Source organism: Eptatretus burgeri, chromosome 6 (genome assembly GCF_056783735.1).
Source record: "Eptatretus burgeri isolate ZD-2024b chromosome 6, Ebu_testis_v1, whole genome shotgun sequence".
Classification (NCBI taxonomy): domain Eukaryota; kingdom Metazoa; phylum Chordata; class Myxini; order Myxiniformes; family Myxinidae; genus Eptatretus; species Eptatretus burgeri.
Window position 1 is genome coordinate 29,109,739 of NC_140966.1, and position 19,130 is coordinate 29,128,868.

Genomic DNA, 19,130 nt, shown 5'->3' on the forward strand with positions numbered 1-19,130 from the left:
AGGAAGAGCGAGAGAAAGATAAATAAATGGGGGGTTCGAAGAAGGAGCTCCTTATCAATGTTACGTTCATGGGAAGGGGGGGGGGGTATTGCATTGGTTTTGCCATGGTTGTCGTGGTTCTCAAGATGGGTGTCTTTCTTCCTTCTTTTTTTTTTTTCTTGTTTTGTTTTCCATCCTTCTGCTACGGACACACACACACACACACACACACACACACACACACACACACACACACACACACACACACACACACACACACACACACACACACACACACACACACACACACACACACCTTATTCATAACTTTTTCTTCACCCCAATTTCTCCTTTTCCTCCCTTTCCTCTTCATTTGCTTTTCTCACTATCATGCATTTCCTTCCTTCCCGTTGTGCCTTGTATTCCCCCCTTCGAGGCCTCACGCGGTTTCATGCGAAAAAAAACTATGGGGATTTTTTGGGGTGAAAAAGTTTTTTAAAAGAACAAGGATGGTGAAAAAGAAATGAAGGTGTGAGCAGGTGCGACGAACGTAAGGCTGGTGAGAGGGTGAGAGAAAAACGTGGGAATGAATGCAGGATGCGCGGTCTGGCATGAGTGACGAGAGACCTGGCCTGTAAGACCTCGTTGAGGGCCGGAGTGATCCCTCCGAGGGCCGCCTGTTGGAGGCACTGTCTGTGTTGGAGACACTGAGGTAGAGGAGAGCCTCACTGTGACACATTGGTCGGATGGGGAGCAGAAGCGTTTCCTCCTCCTGAGGGTCACCTGAGCCGACCTGAAGCAACGTGTGGCTTCAAAAGGTGTTGCAGGAATTGCTCTGGTTCGTTTGTTGGCGAAGTTTGAGAACCCTTCCAGAGAGAGGGAAGGGTGTTATGCCTGGTGTTGGTTTAATGGTGAGGGTGGTGGGCTTGAGATCCCAGGATGCTGAGTTTGAAATCCCACTTTGCTGTTGAATTAATACCAGGTGGGGTTGACTCTGCCTGTCATCTTTCTGAGGTCGGCAAAATGAGTGCCAACTTGCTGGTATCCTGTGTCGGAGTGGCGACCTGTCCAGGGATTGTGTCCAATAGCCAAGGAGACTGATTAGGCAGCACCAACGCTCTGCACAGAGTATGGTCCCAATGGATCGATGGATGGAAGGGAGGTGGTGAGGCGTCATCCGTTTGGCCTGTGGCTGGGGAGACGCCGTTGGACCGTCAACTCAAACAGGCCTGAATTCTTCTCCTCCTCCTTCCTCTTCCTCTTCCTCTTCCTCTTCCTCTTCCTCTTCTTCTTCTTCTTCTTCTTCTTCTTCTTCTTCTTCTTCTTCTTCTTCTCTCCCACCTTTCTCCTTTACACATTATTTTCTTTATTTCTTGGCAAATATTATTTTGTTATTTTGCCCCCCCCCCCATTTGGGATTAGCTCGGGATACTTGGTGAGCCGTTGAATTGTCTTGTTCATTTTGTCTTGGCACCTGTCTGTCCTTTAATTTCTTAATTATAACCACTGCATATATATTACATTCCTTTTTTTGTAGCATAGTTTATTCTTTGCTTGGTAGTACACCCTGTGTTTCTTTAGCCTGAGTAAAACATTTGCATTTGTTCCTCTTGTTTTGAATTACATTCTTGGGTTCACATACGATACTGTGTGTTGAAGAGTGAGTGGGGTGTGTGAATTGGCATCAGCATGAGGATGTTAACTTCGCTCGGCCACATCTCACTGCTGATACAGCGTGAACGCACACGGGGTACGTGTTGGTCTCCCGAGAAATAGGAAGTACCCTGAGCCCTCCACCCAAGGGCTAGGGCGTAACACCAGGCTTATCTATGGACCCTACCACGGTACATGTTGGAGTGGGGAGGAACGGGGGACTCTTGGAGGGAGGGGTTTTGCATGTTTATAGATTTTGAAGAATTCGAATGAAATACACGTTTTAATAATAATGAGTATACAAAACAGCGGTTGACCTCTCAACATCTCATTGGTTGTAGTTTCGTTTTGAATCAAACTACAGCAGTCATTTTAACGAACTTGATGAAGCACCTCTCTTTATCGCTTGTTCCGTTTGCCGATTAGCTTGGCGAGCGGCTCGCAAAGCGCTCGATACGGAACGACTGGCTCGGTAAGCGATACCAAGCGGCTTGCTAACGGAACACAGCCGTGTATAATTTGATGGAAACGTGGAATGGAATAGTAAACTCCAACAATTAAAACGACACGTTTTCAGAGACGTCAGTGATATTTATTGTTTGGTAGAATTTAAATTGACGCTTGTGTTTTAATAAGATGTTGTTTTTTTCCATTCATATCGGCAATGTTCAAAACGCGATTTCCGGTGTTTAAATTGTCATTTCCGTTTCCTGGTTTCCAGCATGGCGTTATCTCGAGCCGAGTCACTTGTCGCTGTCCTCATTACCCTCTTCAAATTCCTCCTCATTCCGGCGTAGTAAGTAAACGAGCGCACAATGTAAACACGGCTTGTGGTTACTTTTTGTAAAATGAAACGGACAGAAAGGGAGGGACACAGATAGGCACACACAGGTACAGCGAGAGGCCGTTCAGCCTAAAATTGGCGGAATTTTATAATGGAGCAGCCAAGCCTGCCTGGTGCTGCATTAAGATCTTGGGGGTCTTGAGTTCAACCCCCTGTCAATTCGTTAAATAACACCAAGTGGACTGATTCAGGCTGCCATCCTTCCGAAGTCTGCAAAATGAGTCTTAACTTACTGGGAACAGGGGGGCACTGCATCAGCGGCACAATAATGATGCAACCAGCAGCCACAGGCTCCGTACGAAGGTATATTAAAACATTCAATTTGTACAGAAAACAAGCTCAAATGAGCTAAGATGCTCGTCCTCTTAATGATGACGTCATAAGAACGAATATGACGTCATTGTGATGTATCAGGTTTGCGATAAATAATTATCTGTGCCAATGCCCGGCTTGATTCCCGCAAACAAAATTCAAACAGCTTGCCTAGTTTCGGAGATAATGGTATAGGCGATTTCCATGAGCGGTGATATTCCGACATCAACTTTTTTTCTAGGAAGAATTTCCAAAATCAGAGATGGTTTCTGCCTGCGCGTGGGCTTTCTGCATATACATGGCAAGTTTCACGAAGATCCGATGAAAACTCTGGGTTGTGAAATTAAAAAATGTCAAAAAATAGGAATGACGTCATAAAAATTGATATGACGTCATAGTGATGTATCATATGCGCGGTCATTCATCTCTGCTAATGACCTGTTCGATTCCCGCAAACAGAATTCAAAAAGCTTGCCTAGTTTCGGAGATAATTTTTTCGGCGATTCCCATTCGCGGAGATATTTTGACGTCATAACTTTTTTTTCTAGGAGGAATTTTCAAAATCGGAGATGGTTACTGTCTGCGCAGGGTATTTTTACATATATATGCCAAGTTTCAGGAAGTTTCGATGAAAACTGTAGGCTGTGAAACAAAAAAGTCCACAAGAAGAAGATGAAGAACAACAACGTGAGTAACACTTAGAGATCCTCCACGAGGATCTAAAAAAAAAAAAAAACTTTTCACAACATTTACATATCCTTTCTGTTGCCTGTCCGGATGAGATCCAAATGGGAGCTACAATGGTATGATAATGATGGTACGAGTTCCCTCACAAGGAACTTCCAAGGTACAACGACATGAGCCTCATCACCTCTGCACAATGATTGGCAACCTTCGGCTGCTTGCACGTGCTCCATCCTTTTTACATGCTGTGTGTCAAGCAAGGAAGCAGCACGTGCCATCTCTTTCAATGAGCTTTCCCATTTAACAAAATCACTATTACAGGAAGTATAATGGCAGTCCGTAGTGTAATATCATGAACCTTTGAATAAAATGACCGTATCTTATGATACCAATTCAAATTGGTATCTACACATGATATGCCATGACGAGAGGTGTTTGGAAATACCTGCGACGAAGCTGAGTGTCCAGGCCTGTTACTGTGACGTCGCAGGCAGGTTGGTGGCCTCTCTGTATTCGAACGCCTCGTTTTTTGGTCTTGCACTCTCTGCCCTCTCTCTTGGCTCTGTCTCCCAGGTTTCTGCAGGATGCACACGGTGTGCGAATGACCATCTTCTTGTAAACTCCCCAAATCCAACCTCACTGCTCACCTCCACTCATTTGTTCCTCTTACCTGTGGAACAAACTTCCCCGGTCTGTCTGTTCAGTCCCATTCCTTCCTCCAGGGCTTCAAGACAGCCGTTCACCACTCCTCAGGTTCACCACTACCCACATGCAATACTCATGATCTCTTTCACCCCAAAATGACCCCATTCCCAAGTACTCCCCTTTTCCAGGTTATTGTGATTGCACCCCTCTCCCTCACCTCTTTTCCTTTGTTAGTTGTCAATTGGTTTGTTCCACTTCTGCTTCATCCCCACCTTCCTCTTCCCTTTCTTTCTCTGTTTCATTCAGCTTCTGTGCAGCTTGTTCAACCCTGCCCCAATGTGTGCTCCCCTTCCCTCCCCCTTGATAACTCACTTATATTCTGCAATTGGTGTTTCCCCCTTTCCATTCTGCTCCAGCCCATCCATGAGCCTTAACCATCTGTACCAAAAAATATTAAAACAGAATGAGTTGGAAAAGCAAGTGATTGAATTGGATTCAAAAAGAAGTATTAAACATTGGAAGTATAACTTAATGATTTCCTTAATTGTGGTTTTGTATGAAAACTTTTGCATGTAGATTTGTGCAACAGAGTGATTGAGATTTTAATTACAGTTCAGTTTTAAATCCTGTGGTCGACTACCACTACTACTGCGACTACTACTATTACCTCTTCCCTCCCCCCCCCCATCCCCACAGTTACTCAACGGACTTTGATGTGCACAGGAATTGGCTCGCGATAACGCACAACCTTCCGCTTTCCCAGTGGTACCAAGAGGTGATTATGATTGTTCAATTCAAATGTCAATGTCAAATGTGAATGCATTTGCATCAAAATACAATCACAGGGTTGTGAATCTGCTGGCAGTACAGTACCAGACACAAACTCATGTTTCGAATATGGTGTAGTCTCATTTTAACAGAGTAATGAATAAGAATATCCATCCATTGGGACCATACTCTGTGCAGAGCGATGGTGCCGCCCAAGTAGACTCCTGGGCTATTGGACACAATCCTGGACGGGTCGACACTCCGACACAGTATACCAGCAAGCTGGTACTCATTTTGCCGACCTCGGAAGGATGACAGGCCGAGTCAACCCCACCTGGTATTAATTAAACAGAAAGGGGGATTTGAACTCAGGATCCTCGGATCCCAAGCCCACCACCTAACAATAAGAATATAAAATGTGCAATAATTAGTTTGCTTCCAAGTGTTAACAATACCACGCACATGAACATGTTTCCCAATTACATGACATGAATAATGAAACGTACAGCACAGGTCAATGTGAACCTTGCCCCATAACCTTGTAAGGTACATGCACCATATGCTTGGATCAATATGTATGGAACAACCTGGGAGCACAAAATATGCTTCAGCCTCTATTCCTGCTAACTGGGCTTTATAAAATTGCTGTACTGACCCACATGTTCACTGTATGGAATGTACATTCACCACTGTCAGCTTGTTGCATGAATCATGCATACACTACTCTGTTATCTAATGTCATGAAACGTGCACATCGACCACTGTGCTTGCTGCATGGGAGGAGGTATACTCGCTGTGGGGATGCTATCCTTGCTGTACCACATGTACAGTGTAAAACTTGCATCGTGTTTCCTACTGCACATTGAGATGGATGCGGCCATTTGTGAAACGATAACCATTCGTTCACCATTTTAATACGGCAACATGTAACATGACAGCACTGTTGCTGTTTTATTAAGTACTGCCATGGAACATATGGGGCTTCAGAATAGCACAGATGAATGTACACTTGCCTCTGAGTGTGTAGCCTGGGTTCGCATCCAGACTCAGATATAAACTGTCATCCTGGTGTTTCACAGGCAGGGTGATTCATCAATGCGTGTGCCGTCCCTCGGATGGATGTTAAACTGGCTTCCCATCTGCCGACATTAGTTGGCAGACGGGAAAGATCCCATGGTGTCCTTCGTAAAGCGTACACCGGTTAGCTATCACTGACACCTTGAACGAATTACAAAATCATGTCCTGACTGACTGCTGGGAAGGTGATGGCAAACCACCCAGCATAACCCTTGCCAATGAACTGCTGGGGCAGAAAACAAGAAACGCTGATGCTCTGTAAAGAGTGCGGCGTTCATGTTATCCCATCATGGAGCAATTGGCATGAGATCGCTCTGTTTCCTTAACAATATAGTTCCCTGAACAAAAACGACAAGATATTGATGACATTTAAGATGGTGCACGTTTGTACCTGTCTCAGCCTCCTTTGCAGCTTCAATGTGCTCAAAGTTCATATTAAACTGCCTGCCAGCCTAACTACCATCAGAAAGTGTCAAACGCAAATCAATAGTTCGCTGCATGAAACTTGCTGGCCTTTCCATTACTGCTCTTTCAAAGTTTTTTTTCTATACCTTGTCGAGGCTCATATGAGAGCTAACATACAATGCACAGCGAGTGGAGCATGAGACAAGACTGGTGGGAGTGGGAAGGACAAAACAGTGGGGAACAGAGACATTCAGAGAATTTGAAGGAGGTGGATTAACAGTGGTAGTAAAGATCGAGGATTTGGATGGGAGACGACAAGAGTTGGTGTTGAACAGCTGTTTTGAAGGCCTGGAGGGAAGAATGGGATTGAACAGAGTGATGGAGTTTATTCCAAAGGTGGGGAAAAAGAGGAATGAAAGAGTGAAGGTGAGCAGTGATTCGTGATTTTGGTAGTTTTACCAGAAGGGGGTTGTTGGCAGACCTTGAGCGCCCTGCAGAAATATGGTGGGGACAAATTGCAGACAGAGCCGGGGGAGGGGGTGGCGAGACCGGAGTGGAGACGGCAGAAGACAAAGACAACCGACCTGCCTGCGGTGAGAGAGTGAGAGGCCCAAAGACTCAGCCTCATTGCGGGAGATGCTAATGATCCGAAATGCCTTGCTTTCCACAGCGTGAAGCCGAGAAAGGTGGGAGGCAGGAGCACCAGCCCAGAAGGGAGAGCAGTACTCCATCAGGCTGCAGACAAAAGCTTTGTATGTGGTCAGGAGCTCAGGTGGGCTGAGGAAGGACTTTGCATGACGGAGGATTCCCAGTCGGCGACTGGCTTTGGAGGCCAGGTTGGAAATGTGGCTTTCCCAGGAAACATCATGGCAGAAAGTGAGACCCAGAAGCTTAAAAGAAAGGACTTCTTTCAGAGGATTGTTGAGAAAGTAGATGGGATGGGGGTGGGGGGGGGTCCAAACGGTCCTTTCAGAGAGACAAAGTGAGAGTGTGAGATTTATCCAGATTGAAAGACATGTTCCACGTGTTGGCCCAGTTTGTGATTTTACCCAGATCTGCAGTGAGCGAAGAAGCTGCTGCATGCCACTCTGAGGGATGACAGATGGTACGGCAGAGGGTGGAGTCATCAGCAAAGAGATAAAGAGAATTTTCCATCGAGTCAGAGAGATCATTGATGAAAACCAGAAAAAGAACAGGGCCCAGAACGCTGTCTTGAGGGACTCCAGCCTGGACAGGAAGAGGGGATGAAAGAACCACTTAGGGCCACACGTGACTGCGACAGGAGAAGAAGTCTGCGAGTAATGAGTGGAAATGGCCTTGGATACCATAGGAAGAGAGTTTGGTGAGCAGGGCAGGGTGCCAGACCATGTCAAAAGCACGCGATATCTCAAGGGATATGGCTCTAATTTCATGTCCGGCATTGAGGACCTCCATCCATTGTTGGGAGAGCAGAAGCAGCATATCCAAGGTAGAGTGACCTGGTCTGAAACCAAATTGATGATCGGAAGTCAGGCCATTGGAGAAGAGGAAGGATTTAATGACTGAAGCGATGATGGATTCCATAACCTTGTTCATGATTGGGAGAAGGCTGATTGCTCTGCAGTTGCAGGGATCTGTTTTTGCACCTTTTTTGTGCAGGGCAGTAATGTTTACTTATTTCCAAGCAGATGGCAGATGACCTTGAGAAAATGAGAGGGTGAATAGAATAGAGAGAGGGTGAGCAAGAGCAGAGGAGCAGGTTCTTCGGACACGTGGGCTGATGCCGTCTGGACCAGTTGCAGATGTTAGTGGTACTAATGTTGCTGTTCGTGGTACTAAAATCCCAAAAATGTGCATATCCTTCAAAACCCTTCACCAGACTGCCTCACAAAACCCTCTGTTTGGATGAAGAATGAATATTCTTCATCACTACCTGTTTGGCAACCTCTCTTCTTCCTCTTTAATACTGTTGCGAATCTGGAAACCACGATCGCACTCAACATTCAGGTCCTTTTAGCTCAGTTATCTCAGTAAGTACGTGTTCCATAGATAGCTCGCCTTCCATTGTTTAATGGGTAAATCTGTGTAAATATGCTGTGATTTATTTTAATAGTTAGGTCAGAACAACAAAGGAGAACCCTCCCGTCCCGTGATTCAACATTCAACGGGTCGTCACGAGATTCAGCAAGGTAAACAGCCCCCACCCACAGATGCGGGGGGCGGCGCATCAGTCGTGCCGAAGCGAAGCGAGGCGGGGCGAAGAGGAATGAGAAAGGGACCCTCTGCTTGGCTCGAGTTGGTTCTTGTTGGGGAGTTGTTGGAGCCGGGGGTTGGTGGTGGTCGTTGGTTGAGAGTTGTTGGAGTCGTGGTCGAGTCGTGCAGTCGACTTGTGTGGTGGCTGTTGCTCTGCTTCCTGGTCTAGTTCGGCTGGCTCTTTTTGGTTCGTGGAGCTCTTCGTGGTCTCTGCTTGGTTCTCGGCTTGGTGTGACTCCTTGACCTCATCTTGGTCGGTGTTTCTTCGGGGGAAGCGACTTATCTCCGGGAAGGATCGGCCCCTCGTCTCACCAGCATGTGGTCCGGAGCGCGATGGGATCCGCCGGGGCTCGAAAAGGATCGCGGCTCACGGTGATTGGATCCAGCTTGCCCACGCTGGTGCCCGGTCCGAACAGCTTGAAAACCACACGAGGTGGAAAGGTCCGAGGCAGACCCTGGGCTTCAGCTCATCTGTCCCTCCGAACTGAAGTCCGTATTAAAGGCATCAGCCACCATTTATTGGGTGCGTATGTGTGTCCGTGGGCCCGTCTAACAAGTAGAGAACTGTTAAGTGCTTTGTGTGCTGTACATATTGCATTGCATTTCTGATATTCGGTATAGTTCTGCTCTTTTGTGTTCCCTAGTTCCCCATTATTACTGTATAAATAAACCCCAATTGTTAAATGTATCAGCTTGTTTTGTGTTTCTTTCCTTGGCTCGATATGACGCGTGTTTGAGGATTAGTGTTAGTAACTTGTTCATTTGGTCCGGCCCGACTTTGGTAATTCCACTCGGTTACGCTGGATCCGAGTCGGCGATAGCGACTCAATTCGGACAAAGTCGGCCGAGGGTGAACTTCCCCGGGCGTCGGACCACGTGGGTACTTTGGTAAATTGAAGTTGGCAATCGACCCTACCCCACGTGGCCTATCCATTGGCGAAGATCGGTCCGATAGGGGACCCGTCAGTTCCTGAGTTATCCGGGGTGACGACCTTTGCATTCCGTGTGATCGCTCGAGCCGGCTCGTGGCTCCATCAGAGCTGTCGTGCTCACGGACGATCCCCCTAGCCCCGTAACAATACTTTTCTTCATCCTGTTCTCCACGTATGACAACTTTTTTCTTCACCCCAATTTCTCCTTTTCCTCCCTTTCCTCTTCATTTGCTTTTCTCACTATCATGCATTTCCTTGTGTTTTAGGCTTCATCTCAGTGGACATTGGACTACCCTCCATTGTTTGCTTGGTGTGAATGGATCTTGTCAAATGTGGCATGGCTTGTTGACCCATCTTTCGTTCAGCTGGGTGTGATATCACCACCCACACCTGCTGGAATTTTCTTCCATCGACTCTCAGTTATCGCCAGTGACGTCACACTGTTCCTTGCTGCCAGCGAGTATGCACAGCCCTTATAAATGGGGATAGGGGTATGAGGTGGGTTCTGGAGTGTGGATAAGTGTGATGGTAAGGCTCAATAAGGTTATGGCTTTTTCAGATATGGCATACTTTGCGGATTATGGAGAATTTGGGCTTTTTGCATTCAACCTGATACATTTAAGATCAAGGAAACTGTGGATAGAAAGGTGAAATAATGATGGGTAGATATAAAAACGTTAAACCTTAAACAGGCTATTTTAGTCCCATGCAGGATGAAGGCTTGGGTTGAGGGTTGTTAGAGGTACTAACCATGCTTGCCAAGTGCAGTTTGACAATCGTGAGCATTTGTGCGACTCAAACCCAGACTATCAGGTGGAGAAAGAAACAAGTCTTCAGCCACTCAACCAAACTACTCGCTTGATGGGGGGGACATCTGCACACAAGCAAGGAGGTAGATGAACGATCGGGAAAAGAGAGAGAAAGAGAAAGAGAGATACAGAGACAGACAGAGAAAGGGTCAGAGGGAGACAGAGAGAGAGGGACCGAGAGAGACACACACACACACACACACACACACACACACACACACACACTCACACACACACACACACACACACACACACACACACACACACACACTGAGAGAGGAACACACTGAGAGAGGAACACACTGAGAGAGGAACACACACAGAGAGAGGAACACACACTGAGAGAGGAACACACACAGAGAGAGGAACACACACAGAGAGAGGAACACGCACAGAGAGAGGAACACGCACTGAGAGAGAGGAACACGCACTGAGAGAGGAACACGCACAGAGAGAGGAACACGCACAGAGAGAGGAACACGCACTGAGAGAGGAACACGCACTGAGAGAGGAACACGCACTGAGAGAGAGGAACACGCACTGAGAGAGAGAGAGGAACACGCACTGAGAGAGAGAGAGAGGAACACGCACTGAGAGAGAGAGAGGAACACGCACTGAGAGAGAGAGAGGAACACGCACTGAGAGAGAGAGAGGAACACGCACTGAGAGAGAGAGAGGAACACGCACTGAGAGAGAGAGAGGAACACGCACTGAGAGAGAGGAACACGCACCGAGAGAGAGAGAGGAACACGCACCGAGAGAGAGAGAGGAACACGCACCGAGAGAGAGAGAGGAACACGCACCGAGAGAGAGAGAGGAACACGCACCGAGAGAGAGAGAGGAACACGCACCGAGAGAGAGAGAGGAACACGCACCGAGAGAGAGAGAGGAACACGCACCGAGAGAGAGAGAGGAACACGCACTGAGAGAGAGAGAGAGAGAGGAACACGCACTGAGAGAGAGAGAGGAACACGCACCGAGAGAGAGAGAGAGGAACACGCACCGAGAGAGAGAGAGAGGAACACGCACTGAGAGAGAGAGAGAGAGGAACACGCACTGAGAGAGAGAGAGAGAGGAACACGCACTGAGAGAGAGAGAGAGAGAGGAACACGCACTGAGAGAGAGAGAGAGAGAGGAACACGCACTGAGAGAGAGAGAGAGGAACACGCACTGAGAGAGAGAGAGAGGAACACGCACTGAGAGAGAGAGAGAGGAACACGCACTGAGAGAGAGAGAGAGGAACACGCACTGAGAGAGAGAGAGGAACACGCACTGAGAGAGAGAGAGAGAGGAACACGCACTGAGAGAGAGAGAGAGGAACACGCACTGAGAGAGAGAGAGAGGAACACGCACTGAGAGAGAGAGAGAGGAACACGCACTGAGAGAGAGAGAGAGAGGAACACGCACTGAGAGAGAGAGAGAGGAACACGCACTGAGAGAGAGAGAGAGGAACACGCACTGAGAGAGAGAGAGAGGAACACGCACTGAGAGAGAGAGAGAGAGGAACACGCACTGAGAGAGAGAGAGAGGAACACGCACTGAGAGAGAGAGAGAGGAACACGCACTGAGAGAGAGAGAGAGGAACACGCACTGAGAGAGAGAGAGAGGAACACGCACTGAGAGAGAGAGAGGAACACGCACTGAGAGAGAGAGAGGAACACGCACTGAGAGAGAGAGAGGAACACGCACTGAGAGAGAGAGAGACAGAGACAGAGAGACAGAGACAGAGAGACGGAGAGACGGAGAGACGGAGAGACGGAGAGACGGAGAGACGGAGAGACGGAGAGACGGAGAGACGGAGAGACGGAGAGACGGAGAGACGGAGAGACGGAGACAGACGCGCGCAGAGACAGAGAGAGAGAGATACACATACATTCAGAGATACAGAGATAGTCTGTTTTGTGTCTCTCTGTCCCTCTGTCCCTCTGTCCCTCTGTCCCTCCGTCCCTCCACGTGTCTCTGTGTGTCTCTTTTTGTCTCTCTCTCACCTCCCCCCCTCCCTCTCAGACAGAGAGACAGACAGACAGACAGACCCACAGAGGCGCACACTCATGGAGGGGCCCACACTCATGGAGGCGCCCAGACGCACACGGAGGCGCCCAGACGCACACGGAGGCGCCCAGACGCACACGGAGGCGCCCAGACGCACAAGGAGGCGCGCAGACGCACACGGAGGCGCGCAGACGCACACGGAGGCGCGCAGACGCACACGGAGGCGCGCAGACGCACACGGAGGCGCGCAGACGCACACGGAGGCGCGCAGACGCACACGGAGGCGCGCAGACGCACACAGAGGCGCGCAGACGCACACGGAGGCGCCCAGACGCACACGGAGGCGCCCAGACGCACACGGAGGCGCCCAGACGCACACGGAGGCGCCCAGACGCACACGGAGGCGCCCAGACGCACACGGAGGCGCCCAGACGCACACGGAGGCGCCCAGACGCACACGGAGGCGCCCAGACGCACACGGAGGCGCCCAGACGCACACGGAGGCGCCCAGACGCACACGGAGGCGCCCAGACGCACACGGAGGGGCCCAGACGCACACGGAGGGGCCCAGACGCACACGGAGGGGCCCAGACGCACACGGAGGGGCCCAGACGCACACGGAGGGGCCCAGACGCACACGGAGGGGCCCAGACGCACACGGAGGCGCCCAGACGCACACGGAGGCGCCCAGACGCACACGGAGGCGCCCAGACGCACACGGAGGCGCCCAGACGCACACGGAGGCGCCCAGACGCACACGGAGGCGCCCAGACGCACACGGAGGCGCCCAGACGCACACGGAGGCGCACACGCGCAGACGCACGCGCACGCACAGACACACGCACACGCACGCGCACGCACACGCACAGACGCACGCACACGCACAGACGCACGCACACGCACAGACGCACGCACACGCACAGACGCACGCACACGCACAGACGCACGCACACGCACAGACGCACGCACACGCACAGACGCAGACGCACGCACACGCACAGACGCACGCACACGCACAGACGCACGCACACGCACTCGCACACGCACAGACGCACGCACACGCACTCGCAGACGCGCGCACACGCACAGACGCACAGACGCGCGCACGCGCACAGACGCGCGCACGCGCACAGACGCGCGCACGCGCACAGACGCGCGCACGCGCACAGACGCGCGCACGCGCACAGACGCGCACAGACGCGCGCACGCGCGCACGCGCACAGGCACGCGCACAGACGCGCGCACGCGCACAGACGCGCGCACGCGCACAGGCACGCGCACAGACGCGCGCGCGCGCACAGACGCGCGCACAGACGCGCGCACAGACGCGCGCACAGACACGCGCGCACGCACAGACGCACGCACAGACGCACGCACGCACGCACGCACGCACGCACGCACAGACACACGCACAGACGCACGCACGCACGCACAGACGCACGCACGCACAGACGCACGCACGCACAGACGCACGCACAGACGCACGCACGCACAGACGCACGCACGCACAGACGCACGCACGCACAGACGCACGCACGCACAGACGCACGCACGCACAGACGCACGCACGCACAGACGCACGCACGCACAGACGCACGCACGCACAGACGCACGCACGCACAGACGCACGCACGCACAGACGCACGCACGCACAGACGCACGCACGCACAGACGCACGCACGCACAGACGCACGCACGCACAGACGCACGCACGCACAGACGCACGCAGACGCACAGACGCACGCGACGCACAGACGCACGCAGAGACGCACAGACGCACGCAGACGCACAGACGCAGACGCACGCACGCACAGACGCACGCACGCACAGACGCACGCACGCACAGACGCACGCACGCACAGACGCACGCACGCACAGACGCACGCACGCACAGACGCACGCACGCACAGACGCACGCACGCACAGACGCACGCACGCACAGACGCACGCACGCACAGACGCACGCACGCACAGACGCACGCACGCACGCACGCACGCACGCACGCACGCACGCACGCACGCACGCACGCACGCACGCACGCACAGACGCACGCACGCACAGACGCACGCACGCACAGACGCACGCACAGGCGCATGCAGACGCACACAGGCACACACAGGCACACAGGCGCACACAGACGCACACAGACGCACACAGGCGCACACAGGCGCACACAGGCGCACACAGGCGCACACAGGCGCACACAGGCGCACACAGGCGCACACAGGCGCACACAGGCACACACAGGCACACACAGGCACACACAGGCGCACACAGGCACACACACGCACACAGACACACACAGACACACACAGACACACACAGGCACACAGGCACACACAGGCACACACAGGCACACACAGGCACACACAGGCACACACAGACACACACAGACACACACAGACACACACAGATACACACAGACACACACGGACACACACAGGCACCCGCAGGCACACACAGGCGCACAGGCGCACCCCCACACAGACACACACGCACACAGACACACACGCACGCACACAGACACACACCCACGCACACAGACACACACGCCCGCACACGGACACACACGCACGCACACAGACACACACGCACGCACACAGACACACACGCACGCACACAGACACACACGCACGCACACAGACACGCACGCACACAGACACGCACGCACACAGACACGCACGCACACAGACACACACGCACACAGACACACACGCACACAGACACACACGCACACAGACACACACGCACACAGACACACACGCACACAGACACACACGCACACAGACACACACGCACACAGACACACACGCACACAGACACACACGCACACAGACACACACGCACACAGACACACACGCACACAGACACACACGCACACACGCACACGCACACACGCACACACACACAGACACACACACAGACGCACACAGACACACACAGACACACACGCACACCTCAAATTAAGTGGGGGTGGTGGGGGAGTGGTTGGGGGCGATCAACACGAGCCTTCAGTGACAAGACTTGTTCTTCATTCTACTATATAAATTAATAAGATTAGACCCCGATGCACGATAAGAATTAGCAGTCAAGAAGAGGCGACATGAATGGAATTATTTGGAACTTTGGTGAAACGTTTACTTTTCCTAATTTGAAACGAGCACCTTGCAACGGCTGAATATTAACCAAGCAAAATCCAATATTTGGTTCAGTGGAAATATATATATATATATATATATATATATATATATATATATATATATATATATATATATATATATATATATATATATATATATATATATATATATATATATCTGTCATGTTAAAGCAATCTGGCTTTTGAGTATCGTGCAAAAGACTTTGTGTTCCTTGACCCAAGAAGTCAGATTCACTGAGAATGATTTTAGTTTTTTAATCCTAAATGTACTATTTTATCTTTTTCACCTGCACTTTGGTTTGTGATCATGAAAAATCTACATCTGTGAAAAGGCTAATGTGCAATTGTTGCAGGGTGCTGATAAGCAAGCAGCTCACCATGGTTTCGCAACAGTTTTGAGATCAGTGTAACTTAATATTTTAAAATTCTCAAACTACCTATCCAGATTTATCTTCTGGATAATTACCTGTACATCCATAGTCCTACACACTATAACATTTGTATTCATACACACATCATTAAACCTCAGGATATGGCTGGACTTCACATGCTTGTGATTAATAAAATTTTCAGGCTGAATGAGATGGGTACAGAAGAAGGGGTGGTAAAGGTTAAGAATCTGTTAAAGGAGTTCGCAAAAGTGAATGATTAAATCATTTCATCTTTGTTTTTGTAGGTGGAGTGGGATATTTGCTGGACAACGTCAGAAACCTTGGACAGTGGATCATCCTTCCCAAGTGCTATTCATTCTCCTTGTGGGGAATGTTGGCCTACTAATAGTAGACCGTATCCTTTTTCCAAATTGTTACTTTACACTCTCATGGCCTCCTAGGTTTGTGATGCATTTCTTTTCTTTGTGCCATTGTTTCCCCATAGCCAATTAACTGTTATCCTCTCGTCTGATAAATGTCCGAGTTGACAGCTGTGTTTGGAGTGTTTATATCACTGTGACAAAGTTAGTTTTATGGGGCTATCTCCATATTATAAATGCACAAAGGGGTGGAGGGGATTGAGCAGTTGCATATTCACCTCTCGAGTAGGAGGGGAGTGATTATTTATAATGTAGCACACATGATATACAAATCCTGATACATTGTTGTTTTGAAATGTTAGTCCACCCGTGCAACAGGAGACGGGTTTCACAATTGCTTGTCTGTCTGTCTAGGCCATAAATGTTTTACCACTTGAGCTTTTGTCATCAAATTTTCAACAAACCTTTATATCCATCCCAAAGGTTTTTATTCTGATGGAATCAATGTGATATCACATGTTGCAAGTGTCAATGTCAATGTAGCAGAGGAACACCTCAAGAAATAGGTGAAGTTTTCAACAACAACCCTGTACTTCTTGATTTTTCTCCAATTAGAAAGTCCCTGTCAACCTCGTACATTTTTGTGTGTATACTGATGGTGACCAAACATTTCACCTTGACTCGATGACCAGACATTCACTTCCAATACAATGGTTTTCTGCTGGGAATCTTGTTACTTTCACTGGCTAAGATCCAGCAGGTAAATGTTTCTCTGCTTTTCCATTTGTCGAGTTGCATAGTGTAATAACCAAGCATCCATTATTCCATCCATTGGTTGGGCCCTTCACCTCAAATGATTGTAATAGCTCATGACTCAAATGTGATATTGTGCTTAACCCTCCTCTGTTTTGGAAACTAATTTCTGAATCATTGCTAACCTATTGCATTACCTTTACAGGTGCACATTACATTTTATTTTCAAACCTTAGAATGAATCCGTAGTTGAGGCACATGTTAATAGCATTACAGAGATTGTAAAATGTATCATTTAAAAAATATTTTTATATACAAGGTCGAAGACTTGTAATGGAGCTGCAACTCACACACACATGGACATATTGACGAGACAAACATTTAACACTGCCATTGAGCTTGAGGGAAGTGCCATCACTTCCCAGGGTACTCTGGGTACTGGCGACGTTATAACAATGGTGCTGCCTTTCTCAACGGACTCAGCAGGGCATTTCCTAAGAAGGAATTTCCTCCTCCCCATGCATGTCAACCGATGGGGATTGTCAGTGCTCTGTCCTTTTTAATTGCTGAGCATCAAGCAAGGAAGTGACACCTACCATTTTAAAAGTGGACGCTTTAACCATTACACCGAGTCTGGTTAGTTGGTTGTGATTTTGTGCCTTTTGCACACTTGAAAGAAATTGCTCATTGTGAACAAATAACTTTAGAGGTAAAAAGCAAGTGGCACAACAAACCAGCAAGGTTTGGGAATTGCTGGATTCAATTTTTTTTTAAGCAGTTACGCTGTTTGCCTGTCTAAGCTGCAATGTCAGGCAAACAACAGCTTGTACATGTTTATTTCCTATGCACCAAAATATACAAGCAGGTTCACAACCTTTTTCCCTGAATGTTAATTTCCATCTTAGCTAAATATGATGCTTTTCAAATGACGTAATCTGTCCCAGAATGCTTGGTGCGCATGCGGAGAAGTCCCTAGTAACAAAGTAAATTGGGCTTCTTAACACTGACGGGAAGGTCATATCTGGGGTTTGTCGAAGCACTAGGAAAGTTTAAAATGATGAGATTTACTATTAATCATGTTTGGGAGAAAGGAGAGGGGGTGGGGGGGTGGAGGTTGAAGTTGGAGTTGTATGGACTGCAAGTGTCGTTACAAGTATATACAGTGGGGAGAACAAGTATTTGATACACTGCCGATTTTGCAGGTTTTCCCACTTGCAAAACACGAAGAGGTCTGTAATTTTTTTATCATCGGTACACTTCAACTGTGAAAGACGGAATCTAAAATAAAAATCCTGAAAATCACATTGTATGATTTTAAAATAATTAATTTGCATTTTATTGCATGAAATAAGTATTTGATCACCGACCAACCAGTAAGAATTCCGGCTCTCACAGACCTGTTAGTTTTGTCTTTAAGAAGCCCTCCCATTCTCCACTCATTACCTGTATTAACTGCACCTGTTTGAACTCGTTATCTGCATAAAAGACAGCTGTCCACATTCAATCAATCAGACTCCATCCTCTCCACAATGGGCAAGACCAGAAAACTGTCGAAGGACATCTGGGACAAAATTATAGACTTGCACAAGGCTGGGATGGGTGACAGGACAATAGGCAAGCAGCTTGGTGAGAAGGCAACAACTGTTGGCGCAATTATTAGAAAATGAAAGAAGTTCAAGATAACAGTCAATCTCCCTCGGTCTGGGGCTCCATGCAAGATCTCGCCTCGTGGAGCCTCAATGATCATGAGAAAGGTGAGGGATCAGCCCAGAACTATACGGCAGGACCTGGTCAATGACCTGAAGAGAGCTGGGACCACAGTATCAAAATAAACCATCAGTAACACACTACGCCGTCATGGATTAAAATCCTGCAGCGCACTCAAGGTCCCTCTGCTCAAGCCAGCGCATGCCCAGGCCTGTCTGAAGTTTGCCAATGACCATCGGGATGATCCAGAGGAGGAATGGGAGAAGGTCATGTGATCTGATGAGACCAAAATAGAGCTTTTTGGTTTAAACTCCACTTGCTGTGTTTGGAGGAAGAAGAAGGATGAGTACAACCTCAAGAACACCATCCCAACCATGAAGCATGGAGGTGGAAACATCATTATTTGGGGATGCTTTTCTGCAAAGG

General features: G+C 49.2%; 2 protein-coding genes across 5 annotated transcripts in view; one reads left to right on the top strand and one right to left on the bottom strand.

Annotated features, from left to right (window-relative positions):
* ALG8 (ALG8 alpha-1,3-glucosyltransferase) overlaps positions 1-19,130 on the top strand; it is a 55,217-nt gene that overhangs the window by 15,364 nt on the left and 20,723 nt on the right. For 2 of the 4 annotated variants that reach the window (XM_085884388.1, XM_085884387.1), the window contains exons 2-5: positions 4,814-4,892; positions 9,798-9,991; positions 16,170-16,279; positions 16,937-17,004. In XM_085884388.1, coding sequence (XP_085740514.1) covers positions 4,814-4,892; positions 9,798-9,991; positions 16,170-16,279; positions 16,937-17,004 — 451 coding nt within the window. Of the gene's footprint in view, positions 1-2,302; positions 2,429-4,813; positions 4,893-9,797; positions 9,992-16,169; positions 16,280-16,936; positions 17,005-19,130 lie in introns of those variants that run through there. The other 2 variants (XM_085884386.1, XM_085884385.1) reach the window with 2 other exon arrangements.
* On the bottom strand, positions 10,530-12,295 carry LOC147024461 (uncharacterized). The gene has a single exon (XM_085884384.1). The coding sequence runs from the start codon at positions 12,213-12,215 to the stop codon at positions 10,566-10,568; it is 1,650 nt and encodes a 549-aa protein (XP_085740510.1). The 5' UTR covers positions 12,216-12,295; the 3' UTR covers positions 10,530-10,565.

What these genes read in the sequence shown, in the direction of transcription:
- LOC147024461 (XM_085884384.1), bottom strand. Translation starts at nt 12,215, where the DNA reads ATGTATGTGTATCTCTCTCTCTCTGTCTCTGCGCGCGTCTGTCTCCGT.